The sequence below is a fragment of the Miscanthus floridulus genome, chromosome 8 (genome assembly GCF_019320115.1).
Source record: "Miscanthus floridulus cultivar M001 chromosome 8, ASM1932011v1, whole genome shotgun sequence".
NCBI lineage: Eukaryota > Viridiplantae > Streptophyta > Magnoliopsida > Poales > Poaceae > Miscanthus > Miscanthus floridulus.
The window spans coordinates 85,147,889-85,170,455 of NC_089587.1; the positions used below are offsets into that span (position 1 = coordinate 85,147,889).

Below are 22,567 nucleotides of genomic sequence, written 5' to 3' on the forward strand. Positions count from 1 at the left end.
TCCCATCGAAATTTCTTCAGAAGCCTCTACAATTTATATTTAGCTCTAGGGCGATTATACTACAACAATAGTTGAGAGATAAAATAAAACTTTTTGCAGCAGAAAAAGATGGTGCAACACCAACCGGGCCTTGTACCGCTGTACGTAGTGGTTCTGTTTCGTACCTGGGCCAGTCATCCTAACGAAACCAACACGATCCAAAACTGTAAGAAGTTACATTTCGGCCCAAAAAACAAGCGATGTCGTCTTCCTGTTGGGTCCCTGTAGCAGATACATCGAACCTGGACACTTTCACTCGACGGCAGGTCACTTGGAAGGGTGTCCAGGTTCAACGAACCTCTGCCCGCTACTGTAGATGGGAATGCAGATGCGACGAATGGGTGGAGACTGAATCAGCAGTGCATCATCGTCGTAATGGCAGGCGATAACCACGAGCATCATTTTTTCACAGTCAGAATCCGGTGAATCCATGGTCTCGAAAAAACAGAGGAATCAGGAATGCCGCCGTCATGCCGTGCGTGAGATCGGCGAGAAGGTTTGCCAAACGCCAACTCTTCTCCCACATCACGACACAACAAGAACAGCTTGGTTTCCCCGCGTTTAAGCTGTCCTTGCACCGAGGGTTCACAAATCACAAGAAATTGACCCCGAGCTCTTCGGATAATTTTGATTACAAATTTGTTTAATTTCTTTTTATAAAATTTGCAAGAAGTCGTCTCTGGTTCGCAGCACGTACAGCTTTCTTGGATCGTCCATGAATCACGAGAACACAGCGGACGGTCGATTTCTCGCTTTTGAAGGATAGAGATGCCTGTGGCCAGGATAAATTTGGCCCGTTATAACGGAAGCAGAACAGAACAATTTTCTTCGCTGAAAAAAATCAAACAATTCAAATTAAAAAAAATCAAACAATTCTTTTCTACATTTATAGAAAGAAATTCTGCTGTTATTATAAACTAGGAAACTAGGAGTACTGGTATAAAAATAACAACAGCATCACGGCTGACAAAGGCCCTAAACCCGGCTTGATCCGCTTATTTTTTTCATTCGAAACAGTATTTTTTTCTCATAAATTCATCCAGGATTCCTCCAAACAATTCAGATTCCTCTAGAATTCAGAGAAGCTAACGGGGCCACAGCTCAGTAGTTCGGGATCTTCCGTGGAAGATGCGGTGTGGCCTACCTCACACGCGACTGTGCGCAGACGGACATCGCGGCACATCGCATCCCAGCACCAACTGTCTTTCTGTTTCTCTGTTTTTTTTTGTTTTACTACAAATGCATGTCCACCAACCGTGTTTTTGCTGTATTTCTATTTCTACCTATATTATTTATAGAAAAATTATTATATAAGGAAATAAAAATAAAATTCGGCTCGTCGCGTCACGAATGCGGGTTGCCTTTTTGGCTCGCACGCTCTCCCTCGCGCCCGTGCCGTGCGTGTTGTTCCCGCCGCCGCCGCTCCCCTGCTCCTTCCAATTTTCCTCCAAATAAAAACCAGCCGCAGCGGAGGCGGCGCGACGCGAACCCGGCCGCGAAATCCTCCTCGCGGATTCCGCCGCCGCCGCGTCCGTGTCCGTGTCCGCCCCTCGACAAGGTACGAATCGACGGCTTCGTTGGAGCAGTTCCTGTTGTCGGCTGCGATTGATTCTCGGGGAGTGCTTTGGCGGTGTCGACGGGCGGTGAATCGTGCCTGTCCTCCGCTCCCTGCGTGGGTTAGGGTTCGTTCGGGATTCGGATTGCTCTGTCGACCGAGGTAGTCCAGGGATCTTTGGGTAGTTGGGGATGGTTGGTGCGGTCGTTGGATTGGTTTTCGGGTTCAAGTTCCTTTTGTTTCGGACAATGGTCGTGTTTGTAGAATAATATCGATTTATTTTTTCTAGGTGTCATGCATGTAGTTTTCGCTCGAGTAGTGCTATGGATGTCTTTGGACTGCGATTCTGCGAGGGTTGCTCCGAGTCCCCATTGAACTGACTGAATCGGATTAGTTAATTTTTCATTTTTGCCTACTGTGTGTAGTTCGATCATTGCAGTGTGCTAAAATGTTCTGATTGCCAGAAAACATAGCCTGTTTAGTTTCATTCGTAAGACTATTCCTTAGTGACTTGCATTCTAGTATTTTTTTTTTCTTTTAAAAAGGTTCTGACCACATGCATATACTGGGCAGGTTGCTGCGATAGATTCTTCATTCGGATATTTGATGAGCGAGGATACAAAGCAACTGAGTACTGGAAGTTTGATGGTGTGATGCAACTTGGTTAAGGAAGCAGACTGCTTGAAGTGATCATGACGGACCATCTTGCTATTATTGCGTCTGAGTTAGGGAACGCAACAGATTTCGAGGTTGATGGCATCGACAACCTCAGCGAGAATGATGTCAGTGACGAGGAGATTGATGCTGAAGAGCTTGCCCGGCGAATGTGGAAAGACAAGGTCAAGCTCAAGAGGATCAGGGAGAGGCAGCAGAAGCTTGCTTTGCAGCGGTTGGAGCTGGAGAAGTCCAAGACAAAGAAGATTTCAGATCAAGCTCTCCGGAAGAAGATGACGAGGGCTCAGGATGGGATTCTGAAGTACATGCTCAAACTGATGGAGGTGTGCAATGCGCGGGGGTTCGTGTACGGGATTATTCCTGAGAAAGGGAAGCCTGTTAGTGGTGCATCGGATAACATTAGGGCCTGGTGGAAGGAGAAGGTGAAGTTTGATAAGAATGGGCCAGCAGAGATTGTAAAATACGAGGTTGAGCACTCGATGCTGAGTAATCCTAAGAGCAGTGGAGCCATGAACCAGCATAGCCTGACGGACCTCCAAGATGGCACTCTGGGTTCATTACTTTCAGCGTTGATGCAACACTGCAGCCCACAGCAGCGAAGCTATCCATTGGATAAGGGTGTCCCGCCCCCTTGGTGGCCATCAGGGAATGAGCCATGGTGGCCTGCGTTGGGCCTTCCAAAGGGAGAAGCGCCTCCGTACAGGAAACCACATGATCTGAAGAAGGTTTGGAAAGTTGGTGTTCTGACGGGTGTGATCAAGCACATGGCCCCAAACTTCGATAAGATCAGAAATCGTGTAAGGAAATCAAAGTGTCTGCAGGACAAAATGACTGCAAAAGAGAGCCTCATTTGGCTTGGTGTTTTACGACGCGAGGAGAAGTCTATTCACAGTTTTGGCAGTGCTGTACTACCGATTGCCCAGCATAGTACTTCAGAGGACAGAACTGAGGGCATATATAGCAGCAGTGACAAGTATGATGTCGACCGCCTGGAGCAGCCTCCTCGTTCTACATCATCCAAAGATGATGAGGGAGATGCTCAGCCTGTTTTGCAGATTAGAGGAGAGCAGGCCTCAACTAGAGTGCCTAAGAGAAAGCGTCAAGATAAACCCTCCAACCAACTAGCTATTAGCAAGGAAGAAATGACTAAACCTAAATCTCGACAGCAGAGAAGGCCCTCAGCCCGTCCTCCAGTTGCTGAGGTTGAGGTTGAAGTGACACAAAGAAATGACAATCAGCCAGAAGTAGTGTGCAAAGCAGCTGATAATATGGACTTTATTGACCCAATTGATGTGTTGGGCATGACTAACCAGCCAACGAGCCCTAACCATGCCCCTACAATTGGAGCTTTGCAGCAGCACGGAGATTGTCAAGGGAATTTTCTATTTCCTGGTGCTGTGATCAACAACTACAACAGCAACCAGGCTGCAAGTGCTGCTCAATCAAGCACTTATCTGGGCGACCATCCCCTGGCTTGTGAAGGCAGTGATATTGCCAATTCACGGTCTGGACACTCCTTTCGGCAGGATATTGGTCTTGGGCCTATTGGTTTTAATCCTTCACCAGTTGTTCATCAGGGTTTGGCAATGCAGCAGCCACTACCACTGCCTATGGATCACCAAGCGCCTATCATGGGGACAGGTGCTCTCGCCGCGAATGGTTCTTACAGTCTCCCGACGGCAGGCAGTGGGAATTCTGGGACAATCGTTGGTGAGACCCACCAGCAGCTCATGGACGATCCTTTCTTCGGCGATGCCGGAGACAGCACTTTTGGTGGAATTCCTTTCAGCCTCGTTCCTTTCAGTAGTCCGATGCTCAACTTTGATGACTTGGTGGACGACGAGGACTTGATGCCGTACCTGGGCACATGACACAGGTAGTTTGTCTTTGAATGCCAGTTCTTTGGTTACCTACAACCTCTCTTATATGAATTTGCAAGTAAAATGGTAGTATTTCTTTTGTGTCGTGACATATGCCTGCGTGTCAAATTACTTACCAGGCTGGTTCTCCTGTTTGTAGTGTCCAGTGCATAACTGTGGTGTGGATCGGTGGTTCATGCTCGCGCAGCCTGCTACGGGGAGATTTTGGTGACATGCTGGTGGAGTGTTGGGTGTTGATGCAGCTGCTGCAGCTCGTGACCCATTCGCGGCGCCGTCCTGAGATGGCCATTGCTTTGTAATATAATAACAAGAATAATGTAGTTTAGGGTGCTCTCTTGACTGTACTGGATGTCAAATGCCATATCGTCGTAAGCAGTGAACTTTTAGCCTGTAGAGCAAGTTAGTATTTCGTGGTTCAGCTGCTGGCGGAGAATTTCCGCAGCCGTTTAAAGGATTTTATTTTATTTATTTATTGCCGTGTACAGTTTTTTTTTTTTAGGTTTGTAGTAGCTTTGTGTCCTGCTTGTCTTTGTTTTTCTGCGTGGGGCATGCATTTGTAATCTTGCGCGAATGGCAGGCGTGAGCAGCGCTGCAGCGGCCATGGCAGACGCCTGCACTTGGCGAAATGCCAAGGCTCACTTCTGGGCTGATCAGAGGTTAGCAGTACCCTTCCTCTGTAATCTTGCATAATCCCTTATTCCCTTTGGTTTGATGGCAAAGAGCCCCAGAAGCCAGCTTTACCGGCTCCCAGTGTTCTTTTTTTAAGGATTTTGCGGCAAAAGCTTTACCGCGATTTTTATTAGACGGAGAAAATAAAAATACAGGGTTAATCCAGTCCAAAAAAACCACTAACTAGGAAAGTGCACCACTAATCCTGACCAACTATTGGAAACATCGTCCAAGCAACTAACGATTTTGCCCCACAACAACTTGGTAAAAAACGACCCAACTAGCAACTCAGCTGCACAAACTAAACAAGAAAAAAAGCATAACAACTGCAATGGGGAGGAAACGACTAGCTGACAACTAGAAAAAGGAACACAACACAGAGATCACCAACATCTAAGAAGAAACACCACCACCTCTGATCGAAAGCAACACCAGACTTAGAATCCCTGAAGCGAGATAGAGAGTTAACAGGTTGAAGGCAAGTTTGACCGGACTGTCCTAGAAAAAAAATTCCAACTATGCCACCCTTATTCGAGTTTTCTTCACCTTCTTGGGCTGCCCGTGCTTGATTAGGGCCGTGAGTGCCTCCATGCTCTGTTTGGTTAGCGGACGGTCCAAGTACTGCGCTAAGCGATTAAACTCATCAGAGCTTGAGGCATCAGTTGAGGAAGGAGATGGATCCGCCAACTTTTTAGCAACCACATCTTGTGCTAGTTGCATTGAGTTATTCCATGGTGTTCTCTTTGCTTTCTCTGCTAGTCTGCAACTTTTTCGTTGGCTATCTTCCATTGTCACTGTCTCAGTTCTTGTGGGTGTTTGTGTTTGCTCAGCCGTCTGATAAGTTTGGTGGCAATTGCAACAAAGGTGCTGATATCAGTAAAGTGATATGGTCGATAAACTGCTCAATAGTCATGATATCTTCATGTAGCTTCTCAATAATTAGAGTTCTTGTTAGTGATTGTGTTTGCACAGCTTGCTCAGAGTCTTGTAGCCCGGTAGTCCTGTTGAGTAGAGGCATTGCCACAACATGAACCTCTTATGGAATTGGTGATGGCACCATATTGCCATCATCACTTTTGCGTGTCTCATGCTCCTCTTTGCTCACGCTCTTTTTCCTACGCCTATACACCAATAATTCTTTAGTCACTTCTATCTTTTCATTTGTTGGTGGGTGAACTAGGTGATCAGTAAACTCCTCTAGTGGTGGTGGGAACACCGTGATGGAGTCGTTTATCTGTACTTCTTCAGGTGCATCTCCTGTAGTGCCCTCCTGTATGCTCAATGGAACCTTCTCTCTCTCAAACAAGGTCACTTGGTCGTCTTCCATGGTTGATGTGGCACCCACTGTTGGAGTAAACCATGCACAATCAGCCGCAACCTCTAGCATCTTTAGGATTCTGCTCTTAACCTGTACTGATGGTGATGATGTTGAACAGGGGATGGGTATTGGTGACATAGAGATATGTGACTCAAACAGCATATGAGTAAATGCTCTGGACAGGAGTAGAGGTGTTACCCAAGAAAACGAAGTTGCTGTCATCGTAAAGTGTTGGCAACTCATCATTGCAAACCTTGAAGAGTGGAGTTGCAAAGGTGACGTGCTTGGTTATCTTCCTTTTCCTCCTGTCGTAGCCATAGTCGTTTCCATGAGCCAAAGCAGATAAGGCCTCCTTATGCAACCTAGTACACATAAAAGGGGGGCGAAGGACTAGAGCAAGGAGGAGGGGACCCATGAAGATCGCCCCTGCCACGACGACGACCTATAGAGTTGTAGAAGTCATCGACGGGCCCTCTCCGACGCAACTCATGGTCCTCCACAATCCGGTTGTGGTGGTGAGGTCTGTGCCTAGGACAGGAGAAGGATCTGTGACCCTCGTTTAAACAGCGCCAACATCTTGTTCTACGACAGCAAGTGGCCACGCGATGGTCGATAGATAGGCAATTAAGGCAGTGCCCTCTAACATGCTCAAGGAATTTCCTCTGTCTATCTGATTGGTGCAGATTTGAAAGTGGGTTTGGCTGACACTATTCCTTCTTCCACCCATTGGTGGGAGGAGCTCTGATCGATGACCATGCATAATTTGCCTCTATGGCATGGAATTGTGGAGAGGGTGGCTTAGACGGCCCTGCTGTAGCTGTATCTTTGTGACTTGTGAAAGTGATTGAGACCCAACGGAGAAGCCAAACTTCTCGGTATGACCAGAGACTCCTTGGGTTGAGCAGACTGACAAGTCTTCTCCTGCATGGTGGCAAGGTGGGAGTCGGAGGCATGCCATGCCGAGTGATGATCAGGGCAGGCAAAACGAACATCTGAAGAACTTGAAAGATGCTGGCTTGAAAGCTTTCCCACAGACTGGCCTAGATGTTGGTCCTTTGAGTAGGTAGTCTTTTGCTTGTCCTTTTGGAGGTAGGAGCATTCCTTCCTCTTGTTATCTTCAAACACTTGAATGTTGGGCTCAAATTGATTAATGTTGTTGTCAGCAAGAGGATCCCAAGCTTGGGGAGAAGGTGTATATCATAGAAGGATATCTTGCAGCAAGGGGTCTTGAAATGCTTCCACAGTCCTCCCCCTAGCATGTTCAAGTTCGAATTGGTTGGCTTCCAAGAGATGCTTCAAATCAATGGCAAGATCTTGAAGGAACGGCTTGGCTACTTTGCAATCTGATTCTCCTGATGCGATCTTGATACCCTCTGTAGTTGCGTTGCTGCTCTTCCCCGTGTCGCCGGCTCGTAGATGCGGTGTCGACAAATCTCCCACAGGGAATGACCCAGGCATGGTGCAAGGTGGTCCACAGGGAGCGGCGTAGGAGCACCCCGAGCCCCGGCAGCGGACCGCCCCCGGCAGCACGGCCACCACGCGCTCAACCTGTATCCATGGGACACAGCCGCAGGACCACAGGAGATGGCATGAGCGTGGAACAACGGAGGGAAGCTGGCCGATTGGTAGATCAGGCGTCTGATGGGATGGGGTGTCGAGCTGGAGCTGCAGCGGTGGTGCGTGCGACGGGTAGGGGCGAAGCTACTGTAGCGGTGGGCGGACGAGGTTGGGAGGCTGCGGCGGCGGCGGGTGCGACGAGGAGGGGCAGAGCTGCTGCAGCGGTGGATGCGACGGAGCTCGCTCCCAGTGTTCTTTAGTTGTTCCTTTTTCTGTGGCCAGCGCCAGGCCACGGAGGGAGGAGATGGAACAACGGACGATGGCCGGGGAGGATGGCGGTGCCTGAGCATGTTTCGCCGGTAAGGGTTGGAGGAGCACAGCCCCCGCCGCTGTAACGGCAGTCAGGCAGGCGAGCTCCTATCCGAGTTGTTGCCGGCGCTGGGTCAACTGCTCCAGGATTCTAACCGCTTCCCTCTTTGTTTTGCCACGCTTTGGTTGGCAAGTTATCAAACTTTCTTGTTCTAGCAAAATGTTCAAGGTAAAATCTTCTCTTTTAGGACCCTTTGGAATGCAAGGGAAATTTTCCATTTTCCTATGCTTTTCCTGTGAAAATGAAAGAATTTTTTAGAAAATTCCATACAGTTGATGCGTTCCAAAGGGCCCCTCAGATTCTGCTGCGCAAAAGACTTGTACAGCTATATGTGTACATGCAGCCCGCGGCCCGATGGCCCGGCCCGTGGCCCGGCGTTTTGGCCCGGCCCGAGCACGGCACGGCCCGGTGGTCACCGTGCCCGTGCCTGGGCCGCCCTCCAGGCCCGCGGCACGGCATGGGCACGGCCCGGTCCAAGAGGCGGCCCGGTAGTGGCCCGGCCAGCCGGCCTGCTAAGAGGCCCAGCCCCCCACACCTATACCCCCTCCCAAACCCTAACACCCCACGCCCCACGCCCCCCACACGGCCACACCCACCCCACCCGCCGCACCCCGACGCGGCGACGGCGCGACGCGCGACGCAGGCTCGCAGCCCCCTCCCCGGCTCCCCCACCCGCTGCACCGGCAGCTGCCGGCCGGCCGGGCACCTCCCCAGCGCCAGATCCGGCCCCGAGCCCCCGAGCTCCGCCTTGGGAGTGAGCTCGACGCGCCGGCCCCAGCCCTAGGGACGCCGGACCTGGGAGTGAGCTCGGCGGGAGACGGCCCCAGCGCCCCGTGCTCCGCGTTCCCGCGTCGGCCCCAGCCCCCAGGGACTCGTCATGGCCTGCGAGGTCACCTCCTCTCTCTCTCGTTTCTGCGGCCGTCGTCTGTCGGCTTCTCCAATCTCCATACGCCGTCGTCATCTCGACCTCGGCAGCTAGCTTCGAGCACGCCAGCGGGCGGCACGGCACGGCCGTGCCCATCGGGCGGCACGGCACGGCCAAATGGCCCACGGGCCGTGCCTTGGGCCGGAGGCCAGGCACGAGCACGCCAGCGGCACGGCACGACCGGCACGGTGGCCCGGTGAGGCACGACACCGCGTCGGGCCGGCACGGCCCGATGGCCATCTATATGTACAGCTGCTCGAGGTGCGGTATACCGATACGAATGCAATCGAAACAGATACTAACAGTTTTTTCATTGAAATAAATATTTACATAGGAGTGCTATTGTACAACAGAATTGCAGTAAAATGCGACTTCATAGTACCTTGAAACGCCCTCATTCACTTCCATCCTTAATATGTTTACGCCATATAACCAAAAAATGAAATAAACAGTGAGATCTTACTCAACTAACTGTGCCTATTAATAATCTGTGAGTTACATAAGCCACAAGGACGTATTCTAAAAAAAAATGGTGTAAAAATATAAGCCACAAGAAACTATAATCATCACATGCAGTGAAAACAGAGTTACCACCAAATTGGTTGCCTCCAGTCACTGATGAATATACATTAAACATGAACAAGAGGGCGCTGAAAAAGGCATTATTTCCCCCAAACATCATATACACTTCAGTAGTAGGAATGTACAATGTAGGTATACACCACAAAATTTGAATGGAATAGCCTAAGCATTTTTATGAACATGCAGTATCACGGTTGCAAACTTGATGCGCATACCTCCCATTTATCCTTTTATTAGCTCACTATGCGAGCAAAGAAATGTTGAAGATGTCCTCTCTTTTTTTTCTTTTTTTTTTGAGGAACAGGTTTCCTTCTGTTCAGCGCCTGAAGGGCAGCAATGACCCAAAACAGAAGCTATCAAAAAGTTGCTCAAAAGGTAAGGTGAAAACTTGATAACAAGCACTTCCTGACAATGCCTGACGCCTTTTCTTCAGACTTCAGATAAAAGAGTTCTTCGGATGTGCGAGCACAAGTTTTTGTATCTCCTTTCAAGAGACTGCAGCGAGTGGAACATGTAAACTGTCATAATTTCTCCTAAATATTTCCATTCGATGTGTATGACCAGTACTCTTTGACGAGGTCACGGAAGAGAGATCCTTCGGTTTCCATGAGCTTCATAGGCTTGTCATACTCCACTACTTTCCCTGGAAGTTAGTTGAACCCATTAGCATGGACTTCGCATGTAAATGCTGAAATACTATCTTGAGACAGAGTTTCACAATCTAAATAGTTTAATTCGGATTTATTTTTAAAACAGGCATGCAAAGATCACTACTATAATCCCTAGGTTTTGCAGATCTTGTCGTGTTGACTCATAGCCAATAACTTTGGATACGGCTGTATCTATAGCAAGTTCATGAAGAAAACATACCGTCACTCATTGCAAGTACCATACTGCAGTCCATAACAGTGGGTATACGGTGTGCGACAGTGATCACAGTGCAATCTCTGAATTCTGTCCTGATTGTTTTCTGAAGGATAGCATCAGTAGCATTGTCTATAGATGCCGTGGCCTCATCGAGAACTAAGATACGACATCTTCTTAGAAGTGCACGTCCCAAACAGAAGAGCTGCCTTTGACCCATGCTCCAGTTCGAACCATCCTCCACAACTATACAACAACGTCTCAGTCAGGACAGAGAATAAGACAAACTCATATGTCATGCTATCTAAGAATATTATATTCATTGTGTGTCTGCGAATGGAAAACACATATTTTTTATGGAAGTCAAATAAACGATTTATCCTTTCAAAAGAGAAGTTGCTTATTTTACTTGAACCTCATTTACAAGGGTAACTGATTTTACTTTTCTATCTCCACTTAATGAAAGACGTGCCAAGACACAGTCATGATTTTTTTTTAAAGAGTTTTTTTCCCAAAAACAAGTAGGGCAGATTTTGCACTTGCAATATAGAGGGAAAAAACAGGAGGTTTAGTGCAGATCATAAATAGTACTCCATAGCATGTATTGTCACCCCTAGTCTGAATTCTGGATATTTTGGCAAATTTAGTGTCACGACATTTTTTTGGTTTGACAATGATCCATCCAGAATTCCTTAATTTGCTATGGGTTCCGGAAAACAAAGTATAAATAGCAAGGAATCCTACCAAGTGAGTCCAATCCCTGTTCCTTCTCCTGGACAGCTTCAAGAAGCTGACATTTGTCAACAACCTGCATAAGAATAGAAAGTAATCACTTTAAGTGATTGTTTTGAAGTTTGAGCTGGTATATACGTCATTCAAACGAGAGATAATTGTCCCGCAGGTTGGCGAGAAAAAGGAGAGAGAGACAGAGAGAGACACAGAGAGAGCTTGTTACCAATATTCTCATGATTCAGTTTACTCATCAGGTCATTCAAAATATGTTCTGAAATTTCTAAAATTACTGGGCACTATATTAAACTTATTGTGCCGAATCTTCCCAGTAAGAGGAAGGGGCCTCATTATTTCAACTTAACAACAGGTTCGTTCAAAGTAACATTCTTTTCCTGGTAAACTAATACAATAGGGCTAGAAACATCATGAATATCCGTGCATATTATAAGACAATCGTACCTCCCATATTTGTTGATCCGAAAATTGCCCAAGAGGATCTAGATTATATCTTATGGTTCCCTGAAAGAGTGTCGGATCTTGAGGAATGATACCCAAACGCGAACGCAGGTCATGTAAGCCAATTGTAGTGATATCTACAGAGTCTATAATTATTTTCCCTCCAGTTGGCTCAACAAGACGAAACAATGCACCAACTAAAGTTGTCTTTCCACTTCCTGTCCGGCCAACTATACCGATCTTATCTCCACCTTCGAAAGTGCATGTGATTCCATGTAGTACAAGAGGAGCATCTTGCCTGTATCTGATCTGTTGAGTGAAAATCATTCATGTTAATTTCTAAAACCTAGAATACAAAAAGGTTTCGTTGTAAAGCATACATGTAAATGTTTATATAAATTTACCTTCAAATCTCTAAGATCCACCCTACCAACTTGCGGCCAGTTTGGTGATGGTCGATTTTCTTCAATAATCTCTGCTGCTTCACTTGGTATGTTCATGTACTGGTTCACCCTTTCCACAGAGATTATTTGATTTGATAGCTGGCACTGGTTTTGGATAGAGAAAACAAATGAATTATTTAGGGATAGACCATAAGACAATGCCATTCCTACAAAGCCTGCACATGCACAAAATGGAGTTATTAGTGTTTCTGATGACAATACTGAAATATTCATAACACAAACAATACCAAATGCATGTAGTTTTGGTTTTAAATAGTCATGAATTAATCTTGGTGTTTCCATTCTGACTCCTTGGGCTCAAAGTTCAGCAGTTCTTATACAAAATCATGTGATTAAGAAACATTCTGCATTATTCATCAAATATCCTGCCTAGCATTCTTGCAACAAATATAATTTTACATGTGATTCATCATTATCAGGTATACATAGAAAGACCTTAACATTTCATGGCTTTACTTCAGGAAGCTATGAAGACAAAGTAAAATTTTCCCTGCAGTACATTGCATAATTTATTGCGCATCAAATGCAAGATGTGATTTGTCACAGAACTTCCTGGCTCTTTTTTTCAGAAAAAAAAAACTTTACCCAATGTTTTGCATAGATGTGGTGAACTAGTGATACATGCAAATTGCAACTTCTATAAATGCTCACCAGAGCTAAAAGTTCCTGTAGGAAGAAGAGCCATAATAAAGGCAGAAAAAGAAAGAATTGCAGCACTCATTGTCTCCAGACGTTGAATCAGCCATTCAGTCGCTGCAAAATTATAGAAATATGAACCAGCATTCTTGTCAATAAGTTCCAAATTTTTCTCAAAGAAACGATCTTCTTCCTCAAAAGCCCTTATTGTTATAGCCCCTGCAACTGACTCGCCCAAGTGATTAGCCAGAGCTGATTTGGTAGTGCCATTGATCCTCATCAATTCCTTAGCTGAGGCTAAATAGTACCTCTGCATGACCAAGCATATTAGATTTCAATCAGTCGTAATTAAGAACTTAAGACATGTTATTTCACTCCTTGGTAGAAAACAGCAGCAAAGCACATTAACTGGTATATGATATATATATATAACAGCAAAACTGTATCCAACCAAATCTCCCAAAATTACCTGCAACCTGAGTGCCAAAACCATCATCGGCACAATGACGAACAGAACTTGCCATGTAACAACAGCCAATACCCCCAGATTGCTATATGCGTTTAAGCTGGCACCAGCAGCAAACATCAATCCAAATGGAACATCAAGGTCAACAATACTCAAATCTGAAGATACCTGCATAAAAAAATTCCAAGTTCATCCATCAATAGGAAATATCCAAATGTAAAATAGAACTTTAATTTTATCATATTTTATCTGTCTAGTAGTTTAAAGATTCGCTTTGATTGCTGGGAGAGTCATTCACACTACAACTAATATGTAGGAGGTGCAAGTAGAAAACCAACCTCACTACCCAATATATCTCAGGGAGATGAACAATTTGTAAGTATCCTTACCCGGCTAAGTACCCTTCCAAGAGGGGTAGAATCAAAAAAGGACATTGGTGCACGGAACAATGAGTTGAGTAACTGGGAAAATAAAGATCTTGATGTCTGGACCCCAAGAGCGACAAGTGCTAACGATCTAAATAGCAAGAAGAACACTGTGAAGATTCCAATTGCAATGTACACAGAAATCAACTTAAGTGTACTAACATCAGGATTCTGGACATTAGCAGCCATCCATGAATTCTGTGATATTTGGCCAGATAAGAAAATTATATGGCAAAGAACACCCAGAGAGGCATTGAAGTAGCCTTTATTCTGACGCAAGTAAAGGATATAAGGCTTGAGACCAGTATCACCCATTTCTCTTTCCTCTGTCTTGATCAGCTGATCTGCTGGTGATGGCTTCAAAGACTCTTTGTATAGGGTTCCACGAATATCAATCGATTCCTTGATCAATATTTCATTTGCTCTGTGGGGGCCGACTCTGTTAAGATCTGAAACACCGATAGTGTCTTTATGGGCATTTACAAGGTTCTGAAATTCTTGACAATATGCCAATAAATCTTGATAAGGTGCAGAACGAATAATTTTGCCATCTGACATTAACTGACAAAAAAACAACACTTGTTTCAGATGGCATCAACAAACAAATACGATCACTAAAATAAATATAAACATGGATATTGCTTGATCAGCGAGAAAGTCGAAACACTAAAAATTTCTTAGGTATGAAAAGTTAAAGAGAGATTAGGATAAAGTATGAAAACATACCAGAACAGAATCAAATACAGGCAAAAAATCGACTTGGTGGGTCACCAAAAGGACAGTCTTATCTGACAGAGCTCCCATGACATATTCCTGCAAATAAATAAATAAATGTTTCTAAACAGCTTATGATCAATATTGCAATTTACGATTGTTATTAGCCACTTACATTAAAAAGACTAGTTGCTGTGTGAGCATCAACAGCGCTGAAAGGGTCATCAAGAAGATAAATGTCTGCATTTTGGTATAATGCACGAGCAAGCTGAACACGCTGCTTCTGACCACCGCTAAGATTTACACCCCTCTCCCCGATTTGAGTATTGTCTCCATATGGCAACATTTCAAGGTCTTTTACTAAAGAACACCTCTCAAGTGTTTCTTGGTATCTTTGCCTGTCCATCGAAGACCCAAAGAGAATATTGTCTTGCACGGTTCCTGTTTGGATCCATGCATTTTGAGAAACATATGCTATTTTCCCACAAACTTGGATCTGAAAATTTTAATTCGGAGGAACCAATTAACATGCTTAATTTTCTTAATTTTCCAATATCATCAAACAAATTAACTATAACAACTTTGTCAAGCATAAGATATTGTTGTTGCATGTTGTATTTTGAGAAAGAAACTAGAAACCGAGGTTCTGAAGTGCACATAGCAGTGTTGTACTGCTTAACTACATGGCAATTATGCACTTGCAGCTGAGTGTTAAGATTATGAAGTTACAAAAAAAATTCCCCAATAAAAAAAGCTATATAGAAGTATCATAAATGTTAAGTTAATAAAATGCATACCATGCCTTCAGTTTTAGGAACCTCTCCAAGAACTGCAGCCAAAAGTGTTGACTTTCCTGATCCTACCTCGCCACAGATTGCAATCTTCTCTCCAGCTTTGACTACCAAATTTATATTCTTCAGAGTTGGTTTTGATGGGTTCTCATCCCATGAGAAACTGCAAGAGTTCATCACTATAGGATATTCATTGCCCACACAGTATTTCTTCCTAACCTGTCCATTCAGCTCAGGCGCATCAAGAAACTTTGTTATCCTAGTGAAAGCAACTTTAGCTTGTATAACGACTCCAATTACATCTGGTATCTGCCTAATTGGATCTTGAACAAGGCGCAGAGTGGCCACAAATGTGAATACGTTGCTAACATCAAGAGGAATTTTCAAAAGATAGCATGTTAGGAAGGTTGCAGACGAAACTAAAACAGGTGATGTCCAGAACAGGAAACTGTTGTATGATTTCCTAAGCTGGAATGCTGACAACCACTTGATTTCAGTCTCCCTTAACCCCTCAATGACCTTCTTGAAATGAGTCTCCCATGCATAAAGTTTCAAGACCTTCATGTGAATTAAGGACTCTGACATCGCCTTCAGTCTCACATCTTGTGCTTCCATAAGTTTACTCTGAAATTTGTGTTGCAACTTGGCTAGAGGAGCATTGCAGATTACAGTGAGAATGATGACAACCAGCGATGAAATCATAGCAAGACCAACCGCATTATACAGAATCCCTAGAGCAATGCAAAGTTGGACACTTGTTGTCCATGTCTGATGGAACCAGTATGGGAACTCACCAATCCGGTAGGCATCAACAGTGACATAGTTTATGATCTCTCCAGAAGAATGCTTCAGTTTTGAAGAGCTCGATAGCTTCTGTTGTTTCTTATAGATGGCAGCCGATAGGAACGACCTCACTTGGAGTCCTAACCTCCGAGTACGGAAATACCACTGCCTCTGTGACAAAGATTCAAAGCATTTAATAACAAACATTGCTGTAGCTAGAATATAGGCTTCGTATTTAAAGGACCCTTTCCCAAGTGAAACATTGATGAATGCTTTCAAAATCACTGGACCTGAAGACAATGTAACCACTTTGAGCAATGCAAAGAAACCTGAGACCAAGATTGCACTTTTGTGACAATAAACGATAGTCCAAAAGACCGACGGATTGCCATATGCCTGCAACTGCTTCTTCCTGTTCAGATTCTCCAAAAACATCAAGTACTGGCTATATGCTCGATCTGAGGGACCAAAAAGCGGCATGTCTTTGTCCTCAAGAGGCTTCTCATAACCCATCTTCATCATAGGATTTAGCCACCAAAATGTCATCACGCTGAAAATCCCGGCTTTAGCAAACGGGGTTACATGACTCTGAGAATCAGCCATGTCGTCGTGAGTCTCAGTGTTCAGAGGCTTATATAAAGCACTTTCAACTCCTCCATTAGCATCTTCCCTGACATGCCAAATCCCATAAACAAGGAGCAGTAGTGCACCTGGTAAGGATAGAACATCCAAACTAGCCTTCATGCCTAGTACCTTATCTGCAATCATGTAAACAACTGAGGTACAGCAAACGAATGCAGCATATGTGGTCAGCAGAACTGACCAAACCCGGTAAAATGCTGCTCCAAGGAACTCTGTTCTGATGCTGAAAGCAAAGCTGATAAGGATCAAACTGAGTCCCTGAGACAAGTTCACCAACCACCGATGTGGAAGGTAGACAGAAGCATGCTGGCTGAAGTTGGTCCCCAGCATCCACAATGCAAGGCCAAGATAAATGAGACCCAAGCAGCCATTGAACACTACAGCAGCCAACTGCAGTGGCGAAGTGAGCGCGACGAGCTGGCGCGCATATTGTCTGCTCTTTGCAATCCTGACGAGCAGCTGGATTGCAAGAACTATGACGATCAGAGCAGCGATGCCAATCGCCAGGATATGATTCGTGCAAGTGGAGGAGTTGAATATTTCCTCCCATCCACATGACGCTGAAGCTTCCTTGGAGCAAAATGGGCTCCCGCACATGCCCGCCGCCATCCAAGAACCTAGCAGATAATAAATTTCAAATGCAACCCCTCATCAGAATACTTATGTTACAGAACTGACATGTATTTCCCCTATCTTGTAGGAGTTCTCATCAACGAGCAGCACAATAAAGATGCTGTGAGAAAGGCAAAAAAGAGGACTAACTTGTTAGGGAAGCCATATGTCCAATGTTTGCCGCACTGATGGGTGATGGGTCAGGTCGTCTTCAAGCCTATTTTTTAAACAAAACACAGGAATGTAGTCAGGTCAAAGAACATTTAAAAAAAAAACAGATTCATGAAAAGGTTTTAGGAAATTGCAGGGTAATATTCATGATCAACGAAACTGTGAACACAAGCGAACATGACAGGACCCATCCAAAACTGCAATTTTTTCTTCTTCATGGTCCTCCACTATCCAAAGAGGGGAAAAACAAAAACAAAAACAAATGCAGCATGCATCTATCATTCTTTCCATTGGAAAAAGAAACACGCATCCACCCGTGGAATCATCCCCGCTAGTAGTGAAATAAAAGATGAGAAATCTGATTCAAAGAAAAATGCTATACCGTTGTGACAGGAAATAAAGATAGAAATCTGATTCGATGAAAAAGCCTATACCGCGAAAAGAATAAATAAAGATGATGAAACGCGTGAAATAGATCGCCCCGGTGGCCCCGGATCATCCAAACTCCAACAATGCGGGAGCATCTGGTGCTGGCGCGGGAGAAAACCCCAAACTCGAGAGGGGGAGGCCGGAGAGGGAGTCAACACAAGAATCCCCAAACCCTCGTGGTCCACGCCTGCTAGGACAAGAAGAAGCAGGAACCTTTCCCGGTGGCGTTTACCCCATGGGCCAAAGCGCTACACGACTCCCAGTAGTAAACCATGCTAGTGTTGCTCTTCCCAGTACGCACCCCCTCTCTATAGTTGTTAGAGCATCTCGTATCGGGATGCCAGGTATAATGCGTTTGTATCGGGATCCTATCAATCTTACAAAATATATATATATTTTATACAAGATTTGGGATACGTAGTAAAGAGTTAAACCTATAATATTGATTTTAATTAATTTCTTTACCCTTTTCATCCTGTTCGCTTGTTGGTTTCAACCAGCCCAAACCAGCTAACCAACAGTGTTTTCCTCTCATATAAAACCAGCATCAGCCAGTCCAAACCAGTCCAGAAACCAACCAGCGAATAGGCCGTTTATCTTTGTTATAAGTGTAATTCTTGTTATTATTTGCAACTCCTCTTAATTTTTTAAAAAATGAATTTTATCACGGTTGAATCATTTTAATAAAACTACTTATCTATATACTAATAGAAAGCTAAACTTCACAAAATGTTTTATCTCTTTGTGCAAAGTGTCCATAACTCCACGTCATTCACAACTAAGTGACCTTACTAGATGTCCTATCTCTTCATACAAGATGTCCATATCATTCTCCACTAAGATCTTGTTTAGATGCACATGTATTCATCTCAATCTACATGTGTTGAAGTGGATTAGAATGGAATTAAACTAAGTTTCATTCTAATCTACCCCAATATATGTGGGATTGAAGTAGACACATACATCCAAACCAGGTCTAAGTGTCCCACTAACTTGCAATCCTTCATGCAAGCTATCCATGTCATCCCTTATTAATAATTAAAAAAAAACTTCTAAGTCATCTCTATTCCATGCATTAATTTTAGACGTTAATCTATTAATGTACAAGTCATCTACATACAGTATTTGTTTCGTCACCTATTCTTCAATAATGTGATCAAATATTCTATTGGTTTTTTTACTATTAGCTTACTGATTTTTTACCAGATTTGATACAATAAAATAATATGGAAGTCGAATGCATATATATACATTGTATACAGAATATCGTATAATCCGCGGCAACACGTGAGATATTAATTTATTAGATAGTATATACGATCGTAGCACAGAAATAAAGATACTACTCCCTCCAACTCATAATGGGGCCGTTCGCTGGTCTAGAAAGACCAGCCAGGCGGCTGCTCCCTTCATAATTTATTGTTCACCAAACCAGCCAAACAGTGTTTCTCTCTCACAGAACCAGTCAGTTTTAGCTAAGTTTCAGACCAGCAAACAGGATCAATATTTGATCTTTTAACCTTTTACACTTATCTAATAATTTAATTGTCATTCTCATCTTACAATGCACATTTCTCTCTTTTGAAAAGCGACACCTTGGGCATACCCTTGCTGGAGGCCAGGTGTGGTGCAGGCTTCGAACCCCGCCGGCTGCTTCTCACCCTTAGGAGCTAGCCACCGGTACAAATATGTCCGTGTCTCTCTCCACCTACGTTACACCTTTTTTTGCTCCTCCTTAATTCTTACTCCCTATGTCCAGAACTAAAGCATCATTTTTTTCACGATCGGAAATATAACCTATTTTTCATTAAGCAGAGATAATTACACGACACAGCTACGAGAGAACCATCATAGCACAGATTACAAACCATCAAGCTAGTGGTGACCTGAAGTAGAAACTAAGAACAATATAAAAGGGTACAAAAGATGGCGACTGCCCACGACACCTAAAACCTACGAACTGGGCCTGTAAGAAAAAGGATACAACATCGCAAAGGTCGTCTACACAGGAGACCGTCCAGCAGCAACGGCGGCAAAGCATCCGCCAACGAACCCAATGATGGCAAAGCATCCGCAAACGAACCCACCAGCGGCCAAGCATCCGCCGGGGAAGAAGTGAAGACACCCACTATGGCAAAACATATGTAGCGGGGGAAGGGCCATGTCACTCTCGGCAGCAAAGCATCTACCAGAGAGGAGGCCAACGACAAGGCGACAAGCATCCGCCAACAAACCAAACGACGGCAAAGCATCCGCCAACAAACCAACCAGCGGCCAAGCATCCGCCGGAGGATAAGCAGCGGCGGCAAAGCATCCGCTACGATATCCACGACAACAAGCCGGGCAAGGTCAACAACTGCAGGACAAACCAATGTGAGTGGAAATGAAGCGCAACAGGCACAGTGAGGGACTCCTCAAGGAACCGACGGCAGGAACTAGGCCGATTCTTCAGCGACGCCTTCAGGAAGGGGAGGACGCCCATGGTAGTGACATGGACGCCGTCGCCGCTGGCCTTAGAGGCTTCTAAGGCAGGGCTTTCGCCCAGAAACTGGTGGCATGGGAGCATGGGGCTCGGAGAACGACGCCTCCAGGGATGTATGTGGCGCCAAAGGTGTCACTGTCGTTCGCCCGGCCACCACCGGACTGAGCTTTCGCCTGGAGCTCCATGCATCCAGAGGCACCACCCCCACGAGGCGCAGGAACCGATGGGTGCCACGGCACAGACCCGAGGAGGGTGGACAGCCGCAGGAAGGCGCCGACCGCGATACCAATGGCTGGACGTCGCCTCCGCGAGCCAGGCACCGCTTCCGCGCACGGTACCCCCTGCGCCAGGCACCCCCGCCTGCACGCCGCACCGTACACCGGAGTTGGAGTAGACGCGTCGCAAAACGGTAGATCCGGTGCGGAGGAGGGGAGATCCGGCCATGGGTGGCCCGGATCCGCCCCGCGCGGGCGGCCGGTTCGACGGAGGAGGTAGGCGCCGGAGATGGGGGAGAAGCGTCGCGCCACCAGCCGCAAGGCCGTAGATCCGGGGCGGAGGACGGCAGATCCGACCATGGGAGGCCCGGATCCGCCCCGCGCGGGCGGCCGGTTCGACGGAGGAGGTAGGTGCCGGAGATGGGGGAGAAGCGCCGCGCCACCAGCCGCAAGGCCGTAGATCCGGGGCGGAGGACGGCAGATCCGGCCATGGGAGGCCCGGATCCGCCCCGCCGGCCGAGCAGTTCACCAGAGGAGCAAGGTGTCAGGGATGGGGGGAGGAGGGAGAGTGGATGGGAGAGGAAGCTGCATTAGGCTACCATTTTTAGCGCCGCCGCGGGCCACCACAACCGCTCGCCGGTGAGCAACAGCATCGGCCAGCGCCCCCCCCCCCCCCCCCCCCCCCCCCGAGTCGCCTCGCGAGGACGACGCGGGGGTCACGGTAGTCCTTTCTACCTGCACTTGGATAACTTGCTTGCACCATGTATTACGAGACGGAAGGAGTATAAGATTTGTATCATTGCATCATTTGGATTTAGTACTATATTGAGATGTCAACAGGACCTCAATCCCTAATTCTGCATAAGGCGTTCCGGAACCGGAATGTGGTCATTTTATCCCCACGAACGTGATGGGTCCCGCGGGGACGGAGATAGTTCCAACCACCTGTTCTCGTTCCCGCGTCCCCTCCCCACATATATGTAACTAAACCTTTTGCTAAATATGTATGTTAGCACTTTGGAACTATGGTGCAAGTGCATGGCAGGGGTTTTCGGGAGATCATGCATGCCAGCAACTTCAGATTTTTTGATTCAGCTCCCCTCTGCTTGGCGTTCTGTACAGCTGCTTTTTTTTTTTACTTTTTGCCTTTTGATCCCCTATATTTTATTTAGCTCCGACTGATTCTTCCCTATCAATATAATAACCACGGCACGTTCCTGCCGCTTGTTTCAGAAAGAAAAAGAAGCTCAATCCCGGTAAATAGAATAAGATTTCTGAACCATTGTAGCGAAGCTCAAAAGACGAATAAAATAGGGAGCACGGCATGCATTAAGAACGTCAAAATCGGAGAGATTCTAAATCGGATCGGAGGATTTTAGATATAAGAAGATCGTAGAAGTCATAAGAGATGATAAATAAACATATAAATAAAGAGTACAGAAACGTAGACTCTATTAGGATCGTATAATCACCCTTGGCGAATTAATATAAGATGGTAATTGGTAAAGACGTAAACTTTAACAAGTACTCCCTCCGTCCCATTGAGTTTGTCGCTCGGAAAGCGGGATTGTGAGGAGGACATAGTTTTCCAACGACAAACTCAATGGAACAGAGGGAGTATGAAAGAAAAAACCATGTTACCATCAATTGCTAGCTTGTTGGCTAACAGAAGGCTGGCTGGCTGGTGTTCTTGGAGCTGATCGAGTGAGGTTCTGCAGTGTGCGCACAGAGATGGTCAGCCGCTCCGGCCTCGCTCGAGCCTTGGCTAAACCTTAGCCGCCGCCGCCGCCTGACGTACGGGCAGCCCGGCCGGCCGACCGTCCGGGGTAATGAATCCACGGAGCGACGACGGCCGCCGATGGACTGGGGACGACGGTGGGCTGGGACGATGGCTGAGACTCTGAGAGAGGAGAAGACGAGTTGGTTTTGGGACTTGGGGAAAGGTTATGGCGTGATGCACGCACTTTGCTGGATCGATCGGGGCTTTTTAATTCCGGAAGGTGGGAAGAATGACCGGCTGCCTACATCAGAGTCGTGATGCAGTGATGCTTCCAAGCTGTGAAGAGTTTACTGTTGACACAAATACGCTGACATCGACCCTTTTCTATTCTATAT

At 46.0% G+C, this 22,567-nt stretch overlaps 2 protein-coding genes across 2 annotated transcripts; one reads left to right on the forward strand and one right to left on the reverse strand.

Moving 5' to 3' along the window:
- The first annotated feature begins 1,396 nt into the window (after nt 1–1,396).
- Nucleotides 1,397–4,817, forward strand: LOC136476864 (ETHYLENE INSENSITIVE 3-like 3 protein). Its single transcript, XM_066474836.1, has 3 exons — nt 1,397–1,597; nt 2,168–4,145; nt 4,289–4,817. The coding sequence occupies exon 2, from the start codon at nt 2,287–2,289 to the stop codon at nt 4,138–4,140; it is 1,854 nt and encodes a 617-aa protein (XP_066330933.1). The 5' UTR covers nt 1,397–1,597; nt 2,168–2,286; the 3' UTR covers nt 4,141–4,145; nt 4,289–4,817.
- A 4,807-nt stretch (nt 4,818–9,624) lies between these two features.
- Nucleotides 9,625–22,419, reverse strand: LOC136476862 (ABC transporter C family member 10-like). The gene is made up of 13 exons (XM_066474834.1): nt 22,094–22,419; nt 17,306–17,372; nt 15,125–17,160; nt 14,503–14,823; nt 14,340–14,426; nt 13,578–14,174; nt 13,192–13,356; nt 12,738–13,032; nt 12,027–12,241; nt 11,626–11,931; nt 11,179–11,242; nt 10,441–10,680; nt 9,625–10,213 (listed from the first exon to the last, which is right to left on the reverse strand). Exons 2-13 carry the CDS (start codon nt 17,319–17,321, stop codon nt 10,104–10,106), a joined length of 4,452 nt encoding a protein of 1,483 aa, XP_066330931.1. The 5' UTR covers nt 17,322–17,372; nt 22,094–22,419; the 3' UTR covers nt 9,625–10,103.
- Between the last annotated feature and the right edge of the window lie 148 nt (nt 22,420–22,567).

What these genes read in the sequence shown, in the direction of transcription:
- LOC136476864 (XM_066474836.1), top strand. Translation starts at nt 2,287, where the DNA reads ATGACGGACCATCTTGCTATTATTGCGTCTGAGTTAGGGAACGCAACA.
- LOC136476862 (XM_066474834.1), bottom strand. An exon ending in CGGATCAACAAATATGGGAG is followed by an intron (nt 11,243 to 11,625) that starts GTACGATTGTCT and finishes ATTCTTATGCAG; the next exon opens with GTTGTTGACAAATGTCAGCT. An exon ending in ACAGGGATTGGACTCACTTG is followed by an intron (nt 10,681 to 11,178) that starts GTAGGATTCCTT and finishes GTTGTTGTATAG; the next exon opens with TTGTGGAGGATGGTTCGAAC.